This window comes from Salvia miltiorrhiza, chromosome 2, assembly GCF_028751815.1.
Source record: "Salvia miltiorrhiza cultivar Shanhuang (shh) chromosome 2, IMPLAD_Smil_shh, whole genome shotgun sequence".
NCBI classification, from domain to species: Eukaryota; Viridiplantae; Streptophyta; class Magnoliopsida; order Lamiales; family Lamiaceae; genus Salvia; species Salvia miltiorrhiza.
In genome coordinates this window covers 68,684,934-68,700,889 of record NC_080388.1, presented here as the reverse complement: position 1 = coordinate 68,700,889, position 15,956 = coordinate 68,684,934, and the positions used below count along the sequence as shown (strand labels likewise).

General features: G+C 33.3%; 2 protein-coding genes across 2 annotated transcripts in view; one reads left to right on the top strand and one right to left on the bottom strand.

Moving 5' to 3' along the window:
• The window catches only part of LOC131008566 (uncharacterized), a 590,934-nt gene that overhangs the window by 61,911 nt on the left and 513,067 nt on the right, over positions 1–15,956 (bottom strand). The gene's annotated exons all lie outside the window — the stretch shown is intronic.
• Positions 12,099–15,669, top strand: LOC131008580 (laccase-1-like). Its single transcript, XM_057935510.1, has 5 exons — positions 12,099–12,443; positions 12,653–12,804; positions 12,954–13,207; positions 13,283–13,411; positions 14,498–15,669. Exons 1-5 carry the CDS (start codon positions 12,345–12,347, stop codon positions 15,586–15,588), a joined length of 1,725 nt encoding a protein of 574 aa, XP_057791493.1. The 5' UTR covers positions 12,099–12,344; the 3' UTR covers positions 15,589–15,669.

The window sequence follows — 15,956 nt, the reverse complement described above, 5'->3', positions numbered from 1 at the left end:
CTACTGAATATGTTCACTACTCAGTATACGGTAAAGGGACCGCTTAATATGTAGGACATATAATTAGGGCTGGTAAATCGGTGCCGGTTTTTCGATTAAAATCGTAACTGAATCGAAAAAATCGATTATCGATTTCGGTTCAGTTACGATTATCGGTTAGTACTCTTACAGTAAACCGGTTAATCGATTTAACCGGTTAACCGATTAACCGATTTTTTTAATTAATTTATTTATTAAAATTTAAAAACTCCCGGCCACATCATTAGATTCATTACTCATTAGTCATTATATATATACGGTACATATATATATAATTAAGCTTGAGTTGTGAGTTCCTAAGTGGCATAAGCTCGTTGGGTTTTGTATATATTCTGTACAGGTTCACTAGTATATGGTTGTGATCAATATATAAATGTGGAAATGTGTGCAGTGATTTAATTTGAATTTCATTTAAATTTCCGTTTATATATATATATATATATATATATATAGGGTGTGGTTCCAGAGAGAACTACATTATTTGTGATAACGGGAGAACCATAGAATCTAATACATTCACTGTAAAAATTAATGCATTCGCTGTTAAAATTAATGCACTAAAAAAATTAAAAAAAATGCTCCCTTCAGGATTCGAACTCAGGTTCTATATTCATCCAACAAGATGATGCATCCACCGTAGATCTTGATGATCGAATGGCTGAAAATGGTTCTCCGTTCTTTTTTTATTTATGGTTCTTCCTTGAACCTCTCCCTATATATATATATATATATATATATATATATATATATATATATATAGGGTGTGGTTATAATGAGAACCACACTTATCGTGAGAACATAAGAACCATTAAAATCAATGCATCTGCTATATAAATTACTGCATTCGCTATTAAATTTAATGCATCCGAAAATAATAAAAATTTTGCTCCCTTCAGGATTCGAACCCAGGATCTGCATTCATCCACCAAAATGATGCATCCACCGTAGATCTTGATGATCGAACGGCTTAAAATGGTTCTCCGTTCTAATTTTATTTAGTGGGTCTTATTTGAACCTCTCCCTATATATATATATAGGGAGAGGTTCAGGAAAGAACCATAAATAAAAAAAGAACGGATAACCATTTTCAGCCATTCGATCATCAAGATCTACGGTGGATACATCATCTTGTTGGATGAATGCAGATCCTGGGTTCGAATCCTGAAGGGAGCAATTTTTTTTATTTTTTTGAGTGCATTAATTTTAACAGCGAATGCATTAATTTTTACAGTGAATGCATTAGATTTGATGGTTCTCCCGTTCTCACAAATAATGTAGTTCTCTCTAGAACCACACCCTATATATATATATATATATATATATATATATGTGTGTGTGTGTGTGTGTGTGTGTGTGTGTGTGTGTGTGGATTGTTGGTTAATTTTCTTGTTAATTAGTAGCTTTGATTGTTTGCGTGAATTTCATATAGTAGCTTGGTTCCTAAATATATGTAATGTGTGTTTATTGTGATTTGTGGTTAAATATTTAAATTATTGCTTAGGTTGGGAATTTATTTATTAGAATTATAATTGTTCTTTTTTTTTAATATAACCTTACAAGTCTTTATAAAATGTTTTTTTGTTCTAAATAAGCATAAAAAATTAGTTGGTGGAGTGGATAGGACCCCATCCTTTCTTTGAAAGGCCAAGGTTTTGAATCCCACTTCCTACAAATTCATTAATTTCGAATTTTTTGGGATTAATTTGGTTATTCGGTTAACCGAATTAACCGGCTAATTCTGGGCGAAATCGAAATCACTGAATTAATCGGTTTGATCGGTTAACCGAATAACCGATCGGTTAAACCGACCGGTTATTCGGTTAACCGGTTCGGTTATCGGTTACTCCACAGGGCCTAATCCGGTTCCGGTTAACCGGTAAATCGCGGTTTACCAGCCCTACATATAATTATAAAGTTATTGTAATTATGAATTTTATATAAGGGGTTAGGCTATCCACATTGGAGAGCTAAGGTTGGCTCTAGGGATGTCAATCGGGCCAGCCCATCGGGTTTCGGGCTAGCTCTATTGAATTTCGGGTTAATCAGGTGCGGGCTAATCGGGCTGGAGATTTTTTCGGGTTGTAAATCTTCAACCCTAACCCTAAACGTTTGGGTTTCGGGCTAATCAGGTTACAGGCGTAAAAATAAAATTATCATTTGTATTTTGTTATTTTTAATGATCTAATGTATAATGTATAAAATATACATAGAAATCAAAGATATAAATTATATAGCAAACATGAAAAGCAAAAATATAAGATATTGAAGAACAAAAATCAATACTAACATATAAAATAAGTTAGTAACAATAAAATGTTCAACTTTGTTAAAGAAAAAATAATAAAATATCCAACAATAATTTGAACTCATAGAAACAAAGCAGCTTAAAAATACAGAAAAGGGAAATGATGGGACTTTATAATATTTTGTCATTTTTTAAAATTTTATATCGAAATATTTATGTTAAGTTTTCGGGTTTCGGGTTAGTCGGGCCGACCCTATCAGGTGCCGGGTTAATCGGTTACATGCTAGTCGGGTTGTAATTTTTATTGGGTTGAAAATTTTCAACCCTAACCCTCTTGGATTGACGGGTTAATCGGGTCAGCCCATGGGTTTCGGGCTGGATTGACATCCCTAGTTGGCTCTCACATTGGAGAACCACAATTGACTCTTAAAATTTATATTTTATTTTATCTTTATTATTAACATTTATTTTGAATTAATTTTAACACTATTTTTAATAACATAAATTTCATTGAAATTAGAATTTAACTCTATATTGATTGAAAATTAAAATTGCATCTTCTTTCTTCTTTATAATAGGAAAATGAATTATCCTATTACTTTATTTCAAAATCCCTCAATTCTCATGCATTTGCAATAATTTACCAAATATATTCTTCATTATTATTAATTTATTACTATTACATTTCATATAAAAATTCAGTAATCTTAGTAAATATATATATGTATATATAATATTAACTTTAAATATAATTTAAATTAATAAATTTTATTATTTATTTTAACTCAATAAAAAATAGATTTACATGTTTGACAAGAAAAAAAAATCATAAATATTTTAATTGAATGTTCGTAATTAGATGTATATTTGTTATTAATTTTATATTTCTCAAAAACGTATATATTATATGGATATTCTGCAATATATTATAGAGTTAATATATAAAACTATCCACTTTCATATTGTAAAGATAAAATTTGTCCACTAAGATAAAAATAATAAAAACTGTCCACTTTTTAATTGAAAAGACAGAAATACCCTCCTTTAAAAAATATGCACTCTCTCTTTCTCTCATTCTCTTCTCTCTCGCTCCACTCTCTCTCTCTTCTCCCTCACGGTACACCTTCCCCCTTCTCTCTCTCTCTCTCTCTCCCTCCCTCCGAGCTCAGATCGCCGGCGAAGCGGCGCCACCTCGGCCTCGTCGCCTCCGCCATCTCTCTATCGTTGTACTCTCTCTCTCTCTCACGCTCTCTCTCCCTCTCGCCCCCCGTCTGCCGCGCCGCCGCCACTCAATCTCCGGCAATCGCAGCGGCAGCGCCGCACAACCACCACCACCGCGACACCTCTGTCTATCTCTCGCTCTCGATTCTAACTTGGAGTTGTCGGATTCAACTTGTGGAGAGCATAGATCTGGTGGCCTTGGGGTGGTTGAAGTGGAAAGGGAAAAATCGGCGACTGGGGTGTTGTCTTCGAAATGTTGCTCCAGATCTGGAGAGACGGCGACTGTTGTCTTCCACCTTTCTCCTCCGCGAGGCCCGCGTGGACGCCGCCGACCTCCGCCTCCTCGCCTGCAGCGTGGAGCGGTAGCTCCGCCCCGCTCTCTACTTCCTCCAGGGCACAATCGGCATCGAGGACGTCAGCAGATTCACCTTTCTGCTATCGCGCCGCCTAGGGTTTCATTCCCTTAGAGCGGCGCCACCTCTGCTCACCTTCTGGCCAAACAATGCGGCGCCAGCAGACATCCCCAGCCACGGAAACTTCCGGCGAGCCTCCTCCCCAGGCAAAATCGCCGGTCAAAAAAAGAAGAAGCGCGAACGCGGCGCCGCTGCTCTCTGCCTCCACACGATCTGCGCCGCGTTGAATTTAATTTGTGTTTGATTTGGCAGATTTGGGGACAAAGCTTACTGATGCTAAAATGACCATGTCTGCTGATTGATTTGGGGAAATTGTGGAAGATCTATGATGCATGTTTATCTAAACCTCAATTCAATTTTACTTTCTTCAAGTTACTTGAATTGCAATGACTGGAAATTGGGGAAAATAGTTGGAAATTGGGGAAATTGTGGAAGAAGATGATGTGTGAATTGAGAGTATTTTCTAATTATTTTATAATGGTGGTTAGTTAATTAATTGGAACATTTTGGTTAATGTTCTTGAATTCACGATTAGATCCATGAATTCAGAACTTAATATTCTTGAATTCAAAACCAACTCGATGAATTCATAACTTAATATTTTTGAATTCACAATCAAATTTATGAATTCACAGCAGCTTAATATTTTTGAATTCACGACCACATATATGAATTCACAAATTAATATTCTTGAATTCACAATCAGATCTATTAATTCATAACTAAAACTCGAATTCACAATCAAAATAAATTCTAGTTTTAGTTGTGAATTCAAACTTTAAAAACTCGAATTCACAACTACTTGAATTCACAACCAAAATAAATTCTAGTTGTGAATTAAATTCAGGTTGTGAATTCGACTGATTGTGAATTCACAACCAACATAAATCTGGTTGTGAATTAAATTTTGGTTGTGAATTCGTTTGGTTGTGAATTCACAACCAAAAAATTCTAGTTGTGAATTAAATTTTGGTTGTGAATTCGACTGGTTGTTAATTAAATTTTGGCTGTGAATTCACAAACAAAAAATTCTGGTTGTGAATTCGACTGGTTGTGAATTCTCAATTCACAACCAGTGTGAATTCACAACCGAAAAATTTTGGTTGTGAATTCACACTGGTTGTGAATTGCGGGATTTTTTAAAGGGGTGATGTAAAGTGGACATTTTTTTAATTTTTAATGTGAAGGGTATTTTGGTAAAAGTGGACATTTTTTATGTTTTTTATTTTAGTGGACATTTTTTATCTTTACAATATGAAAGTGGCCATTTTAAAAATTCACTCTATATTATATTGTATGTAATTTATATATAATATTTATCTTCTTAATTTTCAGTAAAATAAATTTTAAATTAGCCCCAAGAGTCGGGCATGAGCCGCATGACGATTGTGAAGGAGGTTTATTTGATTTTCGCTAAGATCTTCAAAGGTGTTTTTACCCTTTCTTCCGGTTTCTATTTAATTGTATTGAGAAAGTGGATCAATTGAAATCAACTTGGATTAGCCCATAAATTAAGTGGGCCTAATAATTCAGCCCATTCTTGTGCCCAATATCTAAGTCAACTTAAAAAAAATTCACATCCCATAATAATAATCTATATATAAGAAAAGAGTTTTTTTCTTCCATTTCTTCTCTCTCTTTTTTCCACCATTTTTTCATTATTTTTTTATTTTTCTTTTCTTAGATTTTAATTCTTTTATAAGCATCGTTAAATTCGATTCATGAAAAGATAATCAATATGCATCTTAAATTTAATATAGTATAAAAATTATGAAAATTGAATAAATTATGAAAAATTTAAAATTTAATATTTTTACAACTTTTTATTTAGGTTTGTGTATGAAAATATTTATTTATTTATTATGACGTGTAATGCTAATTTTTATTATCGCATAACTTTTAAATTTATTTAATGATTGTAATTAAAATTACACTTTATACAAAGTTGAGAATTAATATTTACAAATTCGGGATTTTATTGAATACTTGATGTGGATTATTTTATTTTATTCTTAAAATATATTTTATTTTTATTTAATATTTATATTTATTTATTTAAATATGTCGTTTGATTTCGATGTTCGTCATGCATGACACGAATGAGTGTACTAGTTTCTATAAAATGAGAATATGAATGGTTTAAATTGCAGTTATATGCGAATGCTCAAGACATTGATTCTTCTATTTACATGGCATAATCGTATCAATATTCAATAGTATATATATGTTGACTTGTGACCACAATAGCCGTTGTGATGTTCAAAACACGATTAACTTTAAAAGAAGCGGGGTTACACAAACTACTGCAATTAGTTGTTGATTTCTGTTTTCCGTAGAAAAGTTGCCGGCGCGGTTTGAAGATTATAAATTTATAAATATAGTTTTTTTTTTCTTAGCGTCAAAGATTATATAGTTGTGTCGTTGTGTGGTGAGAGAGCGACGTAGTTGAAAATAATGCAACTTTTATACTCTCTCTCTCTCTCACTCTCGCCTACTTGCAATTGTTGGATTCTTTTGCTTTATATAAATGATTTAAATTTAAATTAAAGCAATATGGATATGCTTATCTTTTATAATAACAAACCAAATTGGATTGTTGTTTAATTTTTTCCAAGTTGCCGACTCACTAGTAGTATTCAGCATATCTTTTGACTAGTATATAGTACTAGTATTTTATTTTATTTTTGTGACAAGAATAGTATAGTATTTAAACTTTTTTTTTTATCAAGAAAAGGTGAATTTCATAAAAGGTACCAGAGGTACCAAAAGAAAAAAACATTAGAAAAAACGTGAGATCAGCTCATTAGAGGACCATTCGGCAACGGTGGTATCCACCCCGATGATCCCAAAATTTTGTTCCAACACTAAAGTCTAACCTTAACTTCAGTGATGAATTTTCTAGAATCTCAATCCACGCCTTCGAATTTGCAGTTGTTTCTCCATTTCCACATCGTCCAGATAATACAAATCCAAGTTGCCTCTAAGAATTTTCCAATCTTTTTACCTCTTCCCAAGTTCGCGAAAAGCCTCAAGATGTCCTGCCACCGAACAAGGGCGAACCGTAATCAGCCCCAGCCAACATTGAATTTCGTCCCAGACCTCGCCGATAATAGGACAGAGCAAGAATAAATGATTTGTCGACTCTTCTTGAGAATTGCAGAACTTACATCTTGTTTCATCATCACCCATAATAATCCTTTTCTTCCTCAAATTATCACACGTTGCAAGTCTGTTCCTCACTAATCTCCAGGCTGTCACGATTGCTTTATGGGGAGCCTGCGCATTCCAAATTTTCGTGAGAAGTAGAGAATTGTCTGGTCGCGGAGCAGTCTCGTTTTAAACTAACTTATACATTGTGAAATACTAGAAAGTATGAGACATTTGATATTGTGAATGAAATATATAATATTGATAGAATTTAGTACGTAGTAATTACTATGGTAGATGAATAGATAATACTGATAGAATACGGTGGGGTTGGATTATTAATTTTATTTGAACTATTTAATTTAGTAATTGAATTTGAATTGATTGATCATGGTGTAGAATAAATTGAAGTATTATAACTCAAATGTAGCACATGCAACCTAAGATTGCCAAAATGCAAAAACATAGAGGACAAAAAGGATCAAAAATAATTTTGGTAAGGATATTTTGAATTATTTTGTTAATCAAACCAAATACACCCTACGAGTATGTATACTTCCATGTTAGTTTCATTTGTGAACGTTGCTATTGTCAACTATTAGGGGTGGTAAACTGTTCGATTACGAATTAATCAAAAATTTTAGTTAATCATAATCGAAATTATTCGAAATTAATAATAATCGCAACTAAAATCAATTTACGGTTCAATTAATCGATTCAGTTAATTAGTTAACCGAAATTAACCGATTAAGACCCTGAAATGCAACGAAGTACAAAAATATTTTTCTAATATAATTTCAGCTATGGGCGGGCTTCTCTTACTAAGCTACTAGCCTACTGCAGCAAAATAAGGAATCATTAAATTATTGTTACATCGTCTTTAAGCAATAAGTGAATATACTAAAACATTCAATTATGGCAAACGTAATAAAATACTGACAACATAAAAATATAATACTGAAAACATTCAAGAATGTAAAGAAAGTCATTATGGTCCGCAAAATATAATACTGACAACATAAAAATCTCCAACACCAAAATCATAATATTAGTAATTAGAAAAGTCATTAGGAATTACTATTTAGGAATTTGAAAATTAGTAATAAATTAATATAAGGTGTGTTTTAATTTTAAAATAAAATATAATTTATATTTGTTATTTCATTTTTAAGTTAACGATTATCGGTTAAACCAATTAATCAAATTCCAATCAAAGCTAAAATTGATGACTCGATCGAATCCATAAATTATGGTTATCAGTATACCTTTTAACCGAAATTTCAATTCATTTACGATTGTAACGAATTATAACCAACATCGTTTTACTACCCCTATCAACTGTCTAACAGGTCTATTTATTTTGGAGTGTTTTTCTTTTTCTTTTTTCAGTTGATTGGGAATTCAGTTTTCCAGTATATATATAATTTTCTGGTGACCATCTGTGATCACACTTTGCAGTCAAAATAAGGCAACGCAAATTAATGATTTTTTCTGGTGACCATCTACTTTAAGTTGTGATCACATTTTATTTGAATTATTTTTAAGAAAGATTTTGCGATATACTTCCTTAGTCCACATTTTTTTAAAAAGGGAGTGACACGAATTTTAATAAAAAATTTATTGAATGTGTTGATAGTGATGAAAAAATTGTTTAGTGTATTGAGAATTGTGAAAATGTGTTTTAATTAGTATTGAAAGTGGTGAAAAAGTGAAAAATAAGGATAAACAAAATATTTATAGGAGATGATACATAGTCTAAAAATAGATACGAAGTTCTTTTGTGGACGTCACAAAAAGAAAAAATAGTAAATTTTTTTGTGGACAGAAGGAGTATATCTCAAAATCTTTAATAATTTATATTACTTAAATTAATCCATTTCTCATTGAAAAAGTGAAGTCGAAGATATCTTATTAATGAAAATAAAAATATTCAATCGTACTTTATCAATTATAAAAAATAAGTGTCACCTCAAAAAAAAAAGACTATGGTACTTGTTGCTTGACCCATCAAACATATAGACTCATGTAGAGGTGTGTTGTAATCGAACAGAGCCGAACCGAATAGTGGTGTGCTCAAGTTTAATTTATTTAGTATCGAATTAAATCTCAAACTTTACTTACCGAATACTTTGAGGCTCACGAGCCTATACGAACTTTCTAAATTTATATTTATATTCAAAATATTGATTATTTTATTTTAAAAACAAATTATTTTATTCAAAATAATAAATATATTAATTATTTTCTTATAACAAACAAAATTAATTAGAGATTTAATACAATTATTGTTAATTTTAGTGGATAAATATAAGTTGTATCTACTAATAATTTATATTTTTCAAGGTGAATCACTTGACGAACATGTTCACGAGCTAACGAGCCGAATACTACTAAGCTCAAGTTTGGTTTGTTTATTTATCGAGCTTCTCTAAATGAACTTGAACGAGTTTTTTTTTTAGGCGAACTCCGAATAGTTCGCGAGCGGCTTGATTTGTTTACAGCCCTAGGTGCAGAATTGCATTATTCAAGAGATAAATTAAACTGATTTAGGGGTGATGAACGGGTCGGGTACACGATAATCGTACCCAAAGTTCAGGTACCCGTACCCAAACCCAAACGGTATTTGGTTACCGGTTAAACGGGACAATTATATGGATCGGTTAAACGGGTAACCAAAATACCATATAAAAAAAGAAGAAGAAGTTATGTTAGAGGGTAGCCATTTAGTAGAATTTATTTAATCAATTCACTTTCACGATTCCTCGTGTGATGATTCCACGAACAAGTTAATTAATAATACTTTAATAGAGTTTAATAAATTTATATTTGACTATTTATACGTGTATTTAATTATTAATTTTTAAATTGATACATTTCCTTCCACGTAAAGTTGTAGTTATATTATAAATATCAAATTAAATATATTTATATTAATAAAATTATATTTATAATTTTAAAATTAATTAAATCGGTTAATCGGGTATACCCGATAACCAAAAAATCTCAATACTCATATCCACAACCGTACCATTTAGCCAAATATTGGGTATCGATTACCCGATAACCGGCGAATTTCGGTTCGATTCGAATATAACCAATACCCAGTATCCAAATAAGCAATCCTACTTTTTGTTACATAATGAGTAGTGATTAAGAAGGCATATAATTTTTTATATTTTTAAGAGAAAAAAGATGAAGAAAGAAAATGTCGTAAATATTTCCTACTATAAGTCTCTTTTAGACAATATATATATATATATATATATATATATATATATATATATATATATATAGGAGTTGGGGAGGAGAATCAGTGGGGTTTGAACCCGGGACCTCACTGTTAGACAATATATAATTAAATAGTTTAGCTAGGATCTTTTGTAAATCTTGATCAATTGAAATTATAGTTCTTTATGGTACACACATTTCAAATTAGTAATATGCAAATAAATATGAAAATCTTACTAATACGCAAATAACGCAACTACCAAATAGGCATATAGGACAATTAGTCCGAGATAATAATAAAGATGATAGTAGCCACTTGAATTAATGTTCACAATTACTAATAAAAATGAGTTTGCACCACTTGAATGTTTCATTGTGAACAAGATTATAAGCTAATAAGTAGCCATATTTGGTTTTAGTTTTGTCCTCATCAACGATGGCAGTTTGTTTTATAATTCACATTTAGTGGTTGATTACAACTATCACCTATAGTATATAGTGATGCTACTTTAAGCATAGCCAAAGTTGTACCTACTCGTAAGCTCACTTAATTAATCTGATTCCATGCATGATCTATGCTACTTTTAAGCACAGAATAATTTGTGATAATGAATAATATTATATATATATGTATGTATACATATTCTAATGTATTTTGTCATTATTATATACTTTATGACAACGAGCATATCACATTTCCACTAAAGGTGGCAAATGAGTCCAGTTTGTTGAAATAATTAACTCACACCAACCCTCCAAATGTTTTCTTATACCATCACCGTGTACCACTAGTCAATTGTTGATTTGACTAATAAACTTAAATAAAGATGACAAGTCATGATCAAAATACTTTGATTCGAATAATTTGTTGTGAAAGACTTTCAATATTATCACGACTACGAAACTATTTGATAGTATTTCTTCTTTTTTTAATTATTACAAAATTCAACAAAAAAATTATAGTCATCATATAAATTATTAAATTGGAATTTTATTGAAAAAAAGAAAGAAAAAATCTAACAACCTTAAGAGCACAAAAACGCAAACTAAGGACCGAATCTCATCAAAATCTCTCCAAGGAAAACCCAATGAAAAAAACCCGAGCAGATGAAAAAGAGTACTCATCTGTTACATTGTATAGTCATATAAATAAAAATATAAAAATAATAGTCATTTTGAACTATTACGTATGTCCTTATACACTTACACGATTTTTTGTATGTAACCAAAGTTCGTGTAATTACAAAAAAATTGTGTAACAATGTAGATGATATTGTGACACGAATTTTAGTTACACACATGCAAAGTTCATGTAAATTGTATAAGTGTGCAAGGCTCGGGCACAAATTAATAATTCAAAATGGATTACTATATTTTTATTTATATAGCTATAATTTTCTATTATTATATGCTTTTAGCTAGAATATGATGTTGTCTCTTATTTTATTTATTTATGCTTTTGGGTGATGATCGGGGGTTTGTTATTCATATCGTGGATTCATGGTCGTTCACTCTACTAAGCTACAATACTCATGGTCCATTTCAAATAATTAACTTTATTTGAAGTGTTATACGTATTAAATAAAATACAGTATTCCCACCTAAAAGAAGATCCATTCTTTTGGAGAAGATATCTCTAGCATTTTAAATCCGTTCCTTTCATATATATATATATATTTTAAATACTATAAACATCCAAAGTAAAAGAATAAAGACTCTTGCATCCATGTCGAAACCTTTGATTCGTTGGGTATCTCTTGGCTTATTACATGTACATTATTGGCCAACAACTCTCGAACTTGAAAAGTAAACGACATGTTGCTCTAAGCAGCATCCTAGCAAAACCATAATAGCTCCAAAGAAGTAAAATACCCACGTGCGTGTCCACAATTATTCATAATTTTTGTACGCAAAAAAAAAATTAAGGCCTATATCATGAAAAATAATTCCAGACCCAATGTATGTATATATATACACCATCATGCATCTACTTTTCTTCACATATAAGCAATCTTAATTGATCTTCAGCTCCAATCAATCTCCTATAGATTATGGAGTGCTCATATTGCCAAATTCTGCTAGTAATTGCAGCTGTAATACTTGCACTGCAAGGCCACGCTTCAGCTACTACAAAGCATTTCAAGTTTAGTGTAAGTTCCATTTAATTACATGTTGGATATATATGTTTCGTAGTTATTATTGTTTTTCGCTCTCATAAACTTTTCCATCAATCCCTTGGATACATCATACATGTTTACTTCATTAATTACACTACACATATATATCAAATTAAAACTCTATCACATTCATCATATCAAAAAATATCAATACGTGCATGACAGAGGGTCATGACTTACAGGTGGAGTGGAAGACCGTAACAAGACTTTGCCATACAAAGCCGGTCCTGACCGTGAACGGCAAATATCCAGGGCCGACTATTGCTGTAAACGAAGGCGATAACGTTCTAGTCACCGTCACTAACAGAGTTGCCAGAAACACTACCATACACTGGTAAATTCATGCAACATTTTGTTTTTTGTTAATTAAGAAAATCTTGAATTTGAATATTTGGAAGTGGATTCCGAATATCTGGAGCCAAGTTAAATTTGAAGAATATAGTCGCGACGAAAGATTTATTCTGCACTCGGCCGTATATGCAGGCATGGAGTGAGGCAGCTGAGAACGGGATGGGCAGACGGGCCAGCATACGTAACACAATGCCCCATAGCGCAAGGCAAAACATACACATACAACTTCACCGTTGTTGATCAGAGGGGAACCCTGTGGTGGCACGCCCATTTCTCATGGCAACGGGCTTCTGTTTACGGCGCCTTCGTCATCTACCCTCGCCTCCCCTACCCTTTCCCCTTCGCGTCTTCTCCTCTCGTCGAAGCGCCTTCTCCAATCATCTTCGGTATTCAAATTTAACATGTATCAACTGGATATATTTATACTTCTGATCCTAAATTTTGATCAAATGATGACTCAGGTGAATGGTGGAACGCAGATGTTGATTCTGTAGAAAGTGAGATGACCAGATATGGCGGCGGACCTAATTCTTCCGACGCCTACACCATTAATGGTTTGCCTGGTCCCTTATACCCCTGTTCCATCAAAGGTTATATTACACTCAATTCTTTACTCAATTGGGAAAAGAAAAGTATAGTAGTAGTTTAATTTAATACACTTTATTATTCACTTTTTAATGAAAATGTCCTCTGAGCTATACGTAATTAAAAGGGTAATTGGTGTATAAATACATAAACTTTACTCATTTTTTGGTATTTAACATGAACTTTAAATCCTAGTTATAAATACATGAACTTTACTTTCTTTTGATATTTAACATGAACTTTAAAATATAGTTATAAATACATTAAACTTATTAAATTTTTTACTCATTTTTCAATTTTTCCCAAATTAAAGTTGACTTGTAATGTCTGAATTTTGACGAGGACAATTTCTCGCTATAAAAATTAATCTTCACTGTTCAATTTTTGATCCATTTTTTATATTCCAAATTTTTTAAATTGGCTTTTTTAATGATTAAATTGGCTTTCTGAAATCCCCAAATCTTGAAGACGAAATTTACTTTCTGAATTTGTGAAATTTGTAGACAATTTTTTATCATTTACTTTCATATTTTAGTTTTGGGTTATTTTTCTCTAACAAAAAATGACGACGCCGTATCTCTACGCCGAATTGTCCACATTAAGATTCAAGCATTCAAAGTCAGCTTTAGTTTGAGAAAAATGAAAAACATGTTTTTTTCTTTTTGAAAATAGAAAAATGAAAAACATGTTAAAAATTGAATAAGTTTAAAGTTCATGTATTTATAACTATGTTTTAAAGTTTATGTTAAATACCAAAAATGAGTAAAGATCATGTATTTATAACTAGGATATAAAGTTCATATTAAATTTCAAAAACTGAGTAAAGTTCATGTATTTATACACCAATTACCCTAATTAAAATTAAATATAAAAATTATTGGCATTTTAACAAAAACATGTCGAAGTATGCAAAAAATACAACTAAGTACCAAAATTATCAAAATATTATAAAAAATGTTCAAATGTTCAAAAATTATTAAGTACTAGTATGGTTGTTTAATTGTAATTATAGGAGTATAATTTTTCCCATATCTCATTCAACCCACCATAATTACAAGTAGATCTATGAGACTTATACATGTTAATTGCAGACACATTCATCCAGAGCGTGGAGCAGGGCAAGACCTACATACTAAGGATCATAAATGCTGCCCTGAACGACGAGCTCTTCTTCGCGGTGGCCAACCACACTCTAACCGTGGTCGAGATCGACGCCGTCTACACCAAGCCCTTCACAACACCCGCCATCATGATCACCCCGGGCCAAACAACCACCGTTCTACTCACGGCAGACAACCCCGGCTCCACCGGCGTCTTCGTCATGGCGGCAAGGCCTTACCTCACCTCAGTCTTCCCCTTCGACAACTCCACCACGATCGGATACTTGCAATACACAACCAAACTCAACGGAAGCAGCAGCAAACCACTCAGCCTGCCGGCAAACCTCCCCGCAATGGAAGACACCCCGTTCGCGACGCGCTTCACCAACGGCCTCCGCAGCCTGGCCTCGGCGGACTACCCCTGCAACGTGCCGCAGACGATCGACAAAAGAGTGGTGACCACCATCAGCTTGAACCTGCAAGACTGCCCCGAAAACCAGACGTGCAAGGGCTACTTAAACAGGCGATTCTACGCGTCGATGAGCAACCAATCCTTCGTCCGCCCCTCCATCTCCATACTGGAGTCCCACTACCGCAACCTCGGGGGCCACTACACGTCGGATTTCCCGGACAATCCACCCCACATATATAACTACACGGGGGTCGACCCCGTCGCCGAGAACATGAACACGGAGTTCGGGACGCGAGTGCTGCAGGTGGAGTTCGGCACGAAGCTGGAGATGGTGCTGCAGGACACCAACCTGCTGAACCCGGAGAACCACCCGATCCACGTCCACGGCCACAACTTCTTCATCGTGGGGCGGGGGTTCGGGAACTTTGACGCCGCCAAGGATACGAAGGGGTACAATCTGGTGGACCCGCCTGAGAGGAACACGGTGGGGGTGCCGGTGGGAGGGTGGGCGGCGATTAGGATCAACGCGGATAATCCGGGTGTGTGGTTCATCCATTGCCATCTCGAGGAGCACACGTCGTGGGGGCTGGCGATGGGATTCATTGTTAAGAGTGGGAAAGATCCTACGCAGTCTTTGCTTCCTCCCCCAAATGATCTGCCTGTCTGTTGAGTTTTTTGAGTTGTAGCTTTGCTTGTGTACATTCAGAAACAAATTGCGTGATGAGAAATGACAACCGCCTCCGATTTTCCACTCGATTAACAAGTATATATGACATTTTCTATTGCATTTGTGGATCAAGGATATGTGACAATCTTAACTAAGGGTCTATGCTCAGTAATTATGGTGTATATTTGGATATCAGTACATGTAAATCATCTATAAAAATAATAAAAGATTTAGAATAGAAAATCTGAATTGCAAAATTTTGGTAGTCAAACTTCACTACTTTGGATTGATTTTCTTTCTTTCTTTCCATCTAAATTTGTGGGAGCTATTTTTCTATAATAGTTTTAATTGATTACATTAATTTACTAGCA

Excerpts from the sequence above, each read along its gene's own strand:
- LOC131008580 (XM_057935510.1), top strand. The coding sequence starts at position 12,345 with ATGGAGTGCTCATATTGCCAAATTCTGCTAGTAATTGCAGCTGTAATA. Across the intron at positions 13,208-13,282 it reads GCCTTCTCCAATCATCTTCG|GTGAATGGTGGAACGCAGAT; the intron begins GTATTCAAATTT and ends ATGATGACTCAG. Across the intron at positions 13,412-14,497 it reads ATACCCCTGTTCCATCAAAG|ACACATTCATCCAGAGCGTG; the intron begins GTTATATTACAC and ends TGTTAATTGCAG.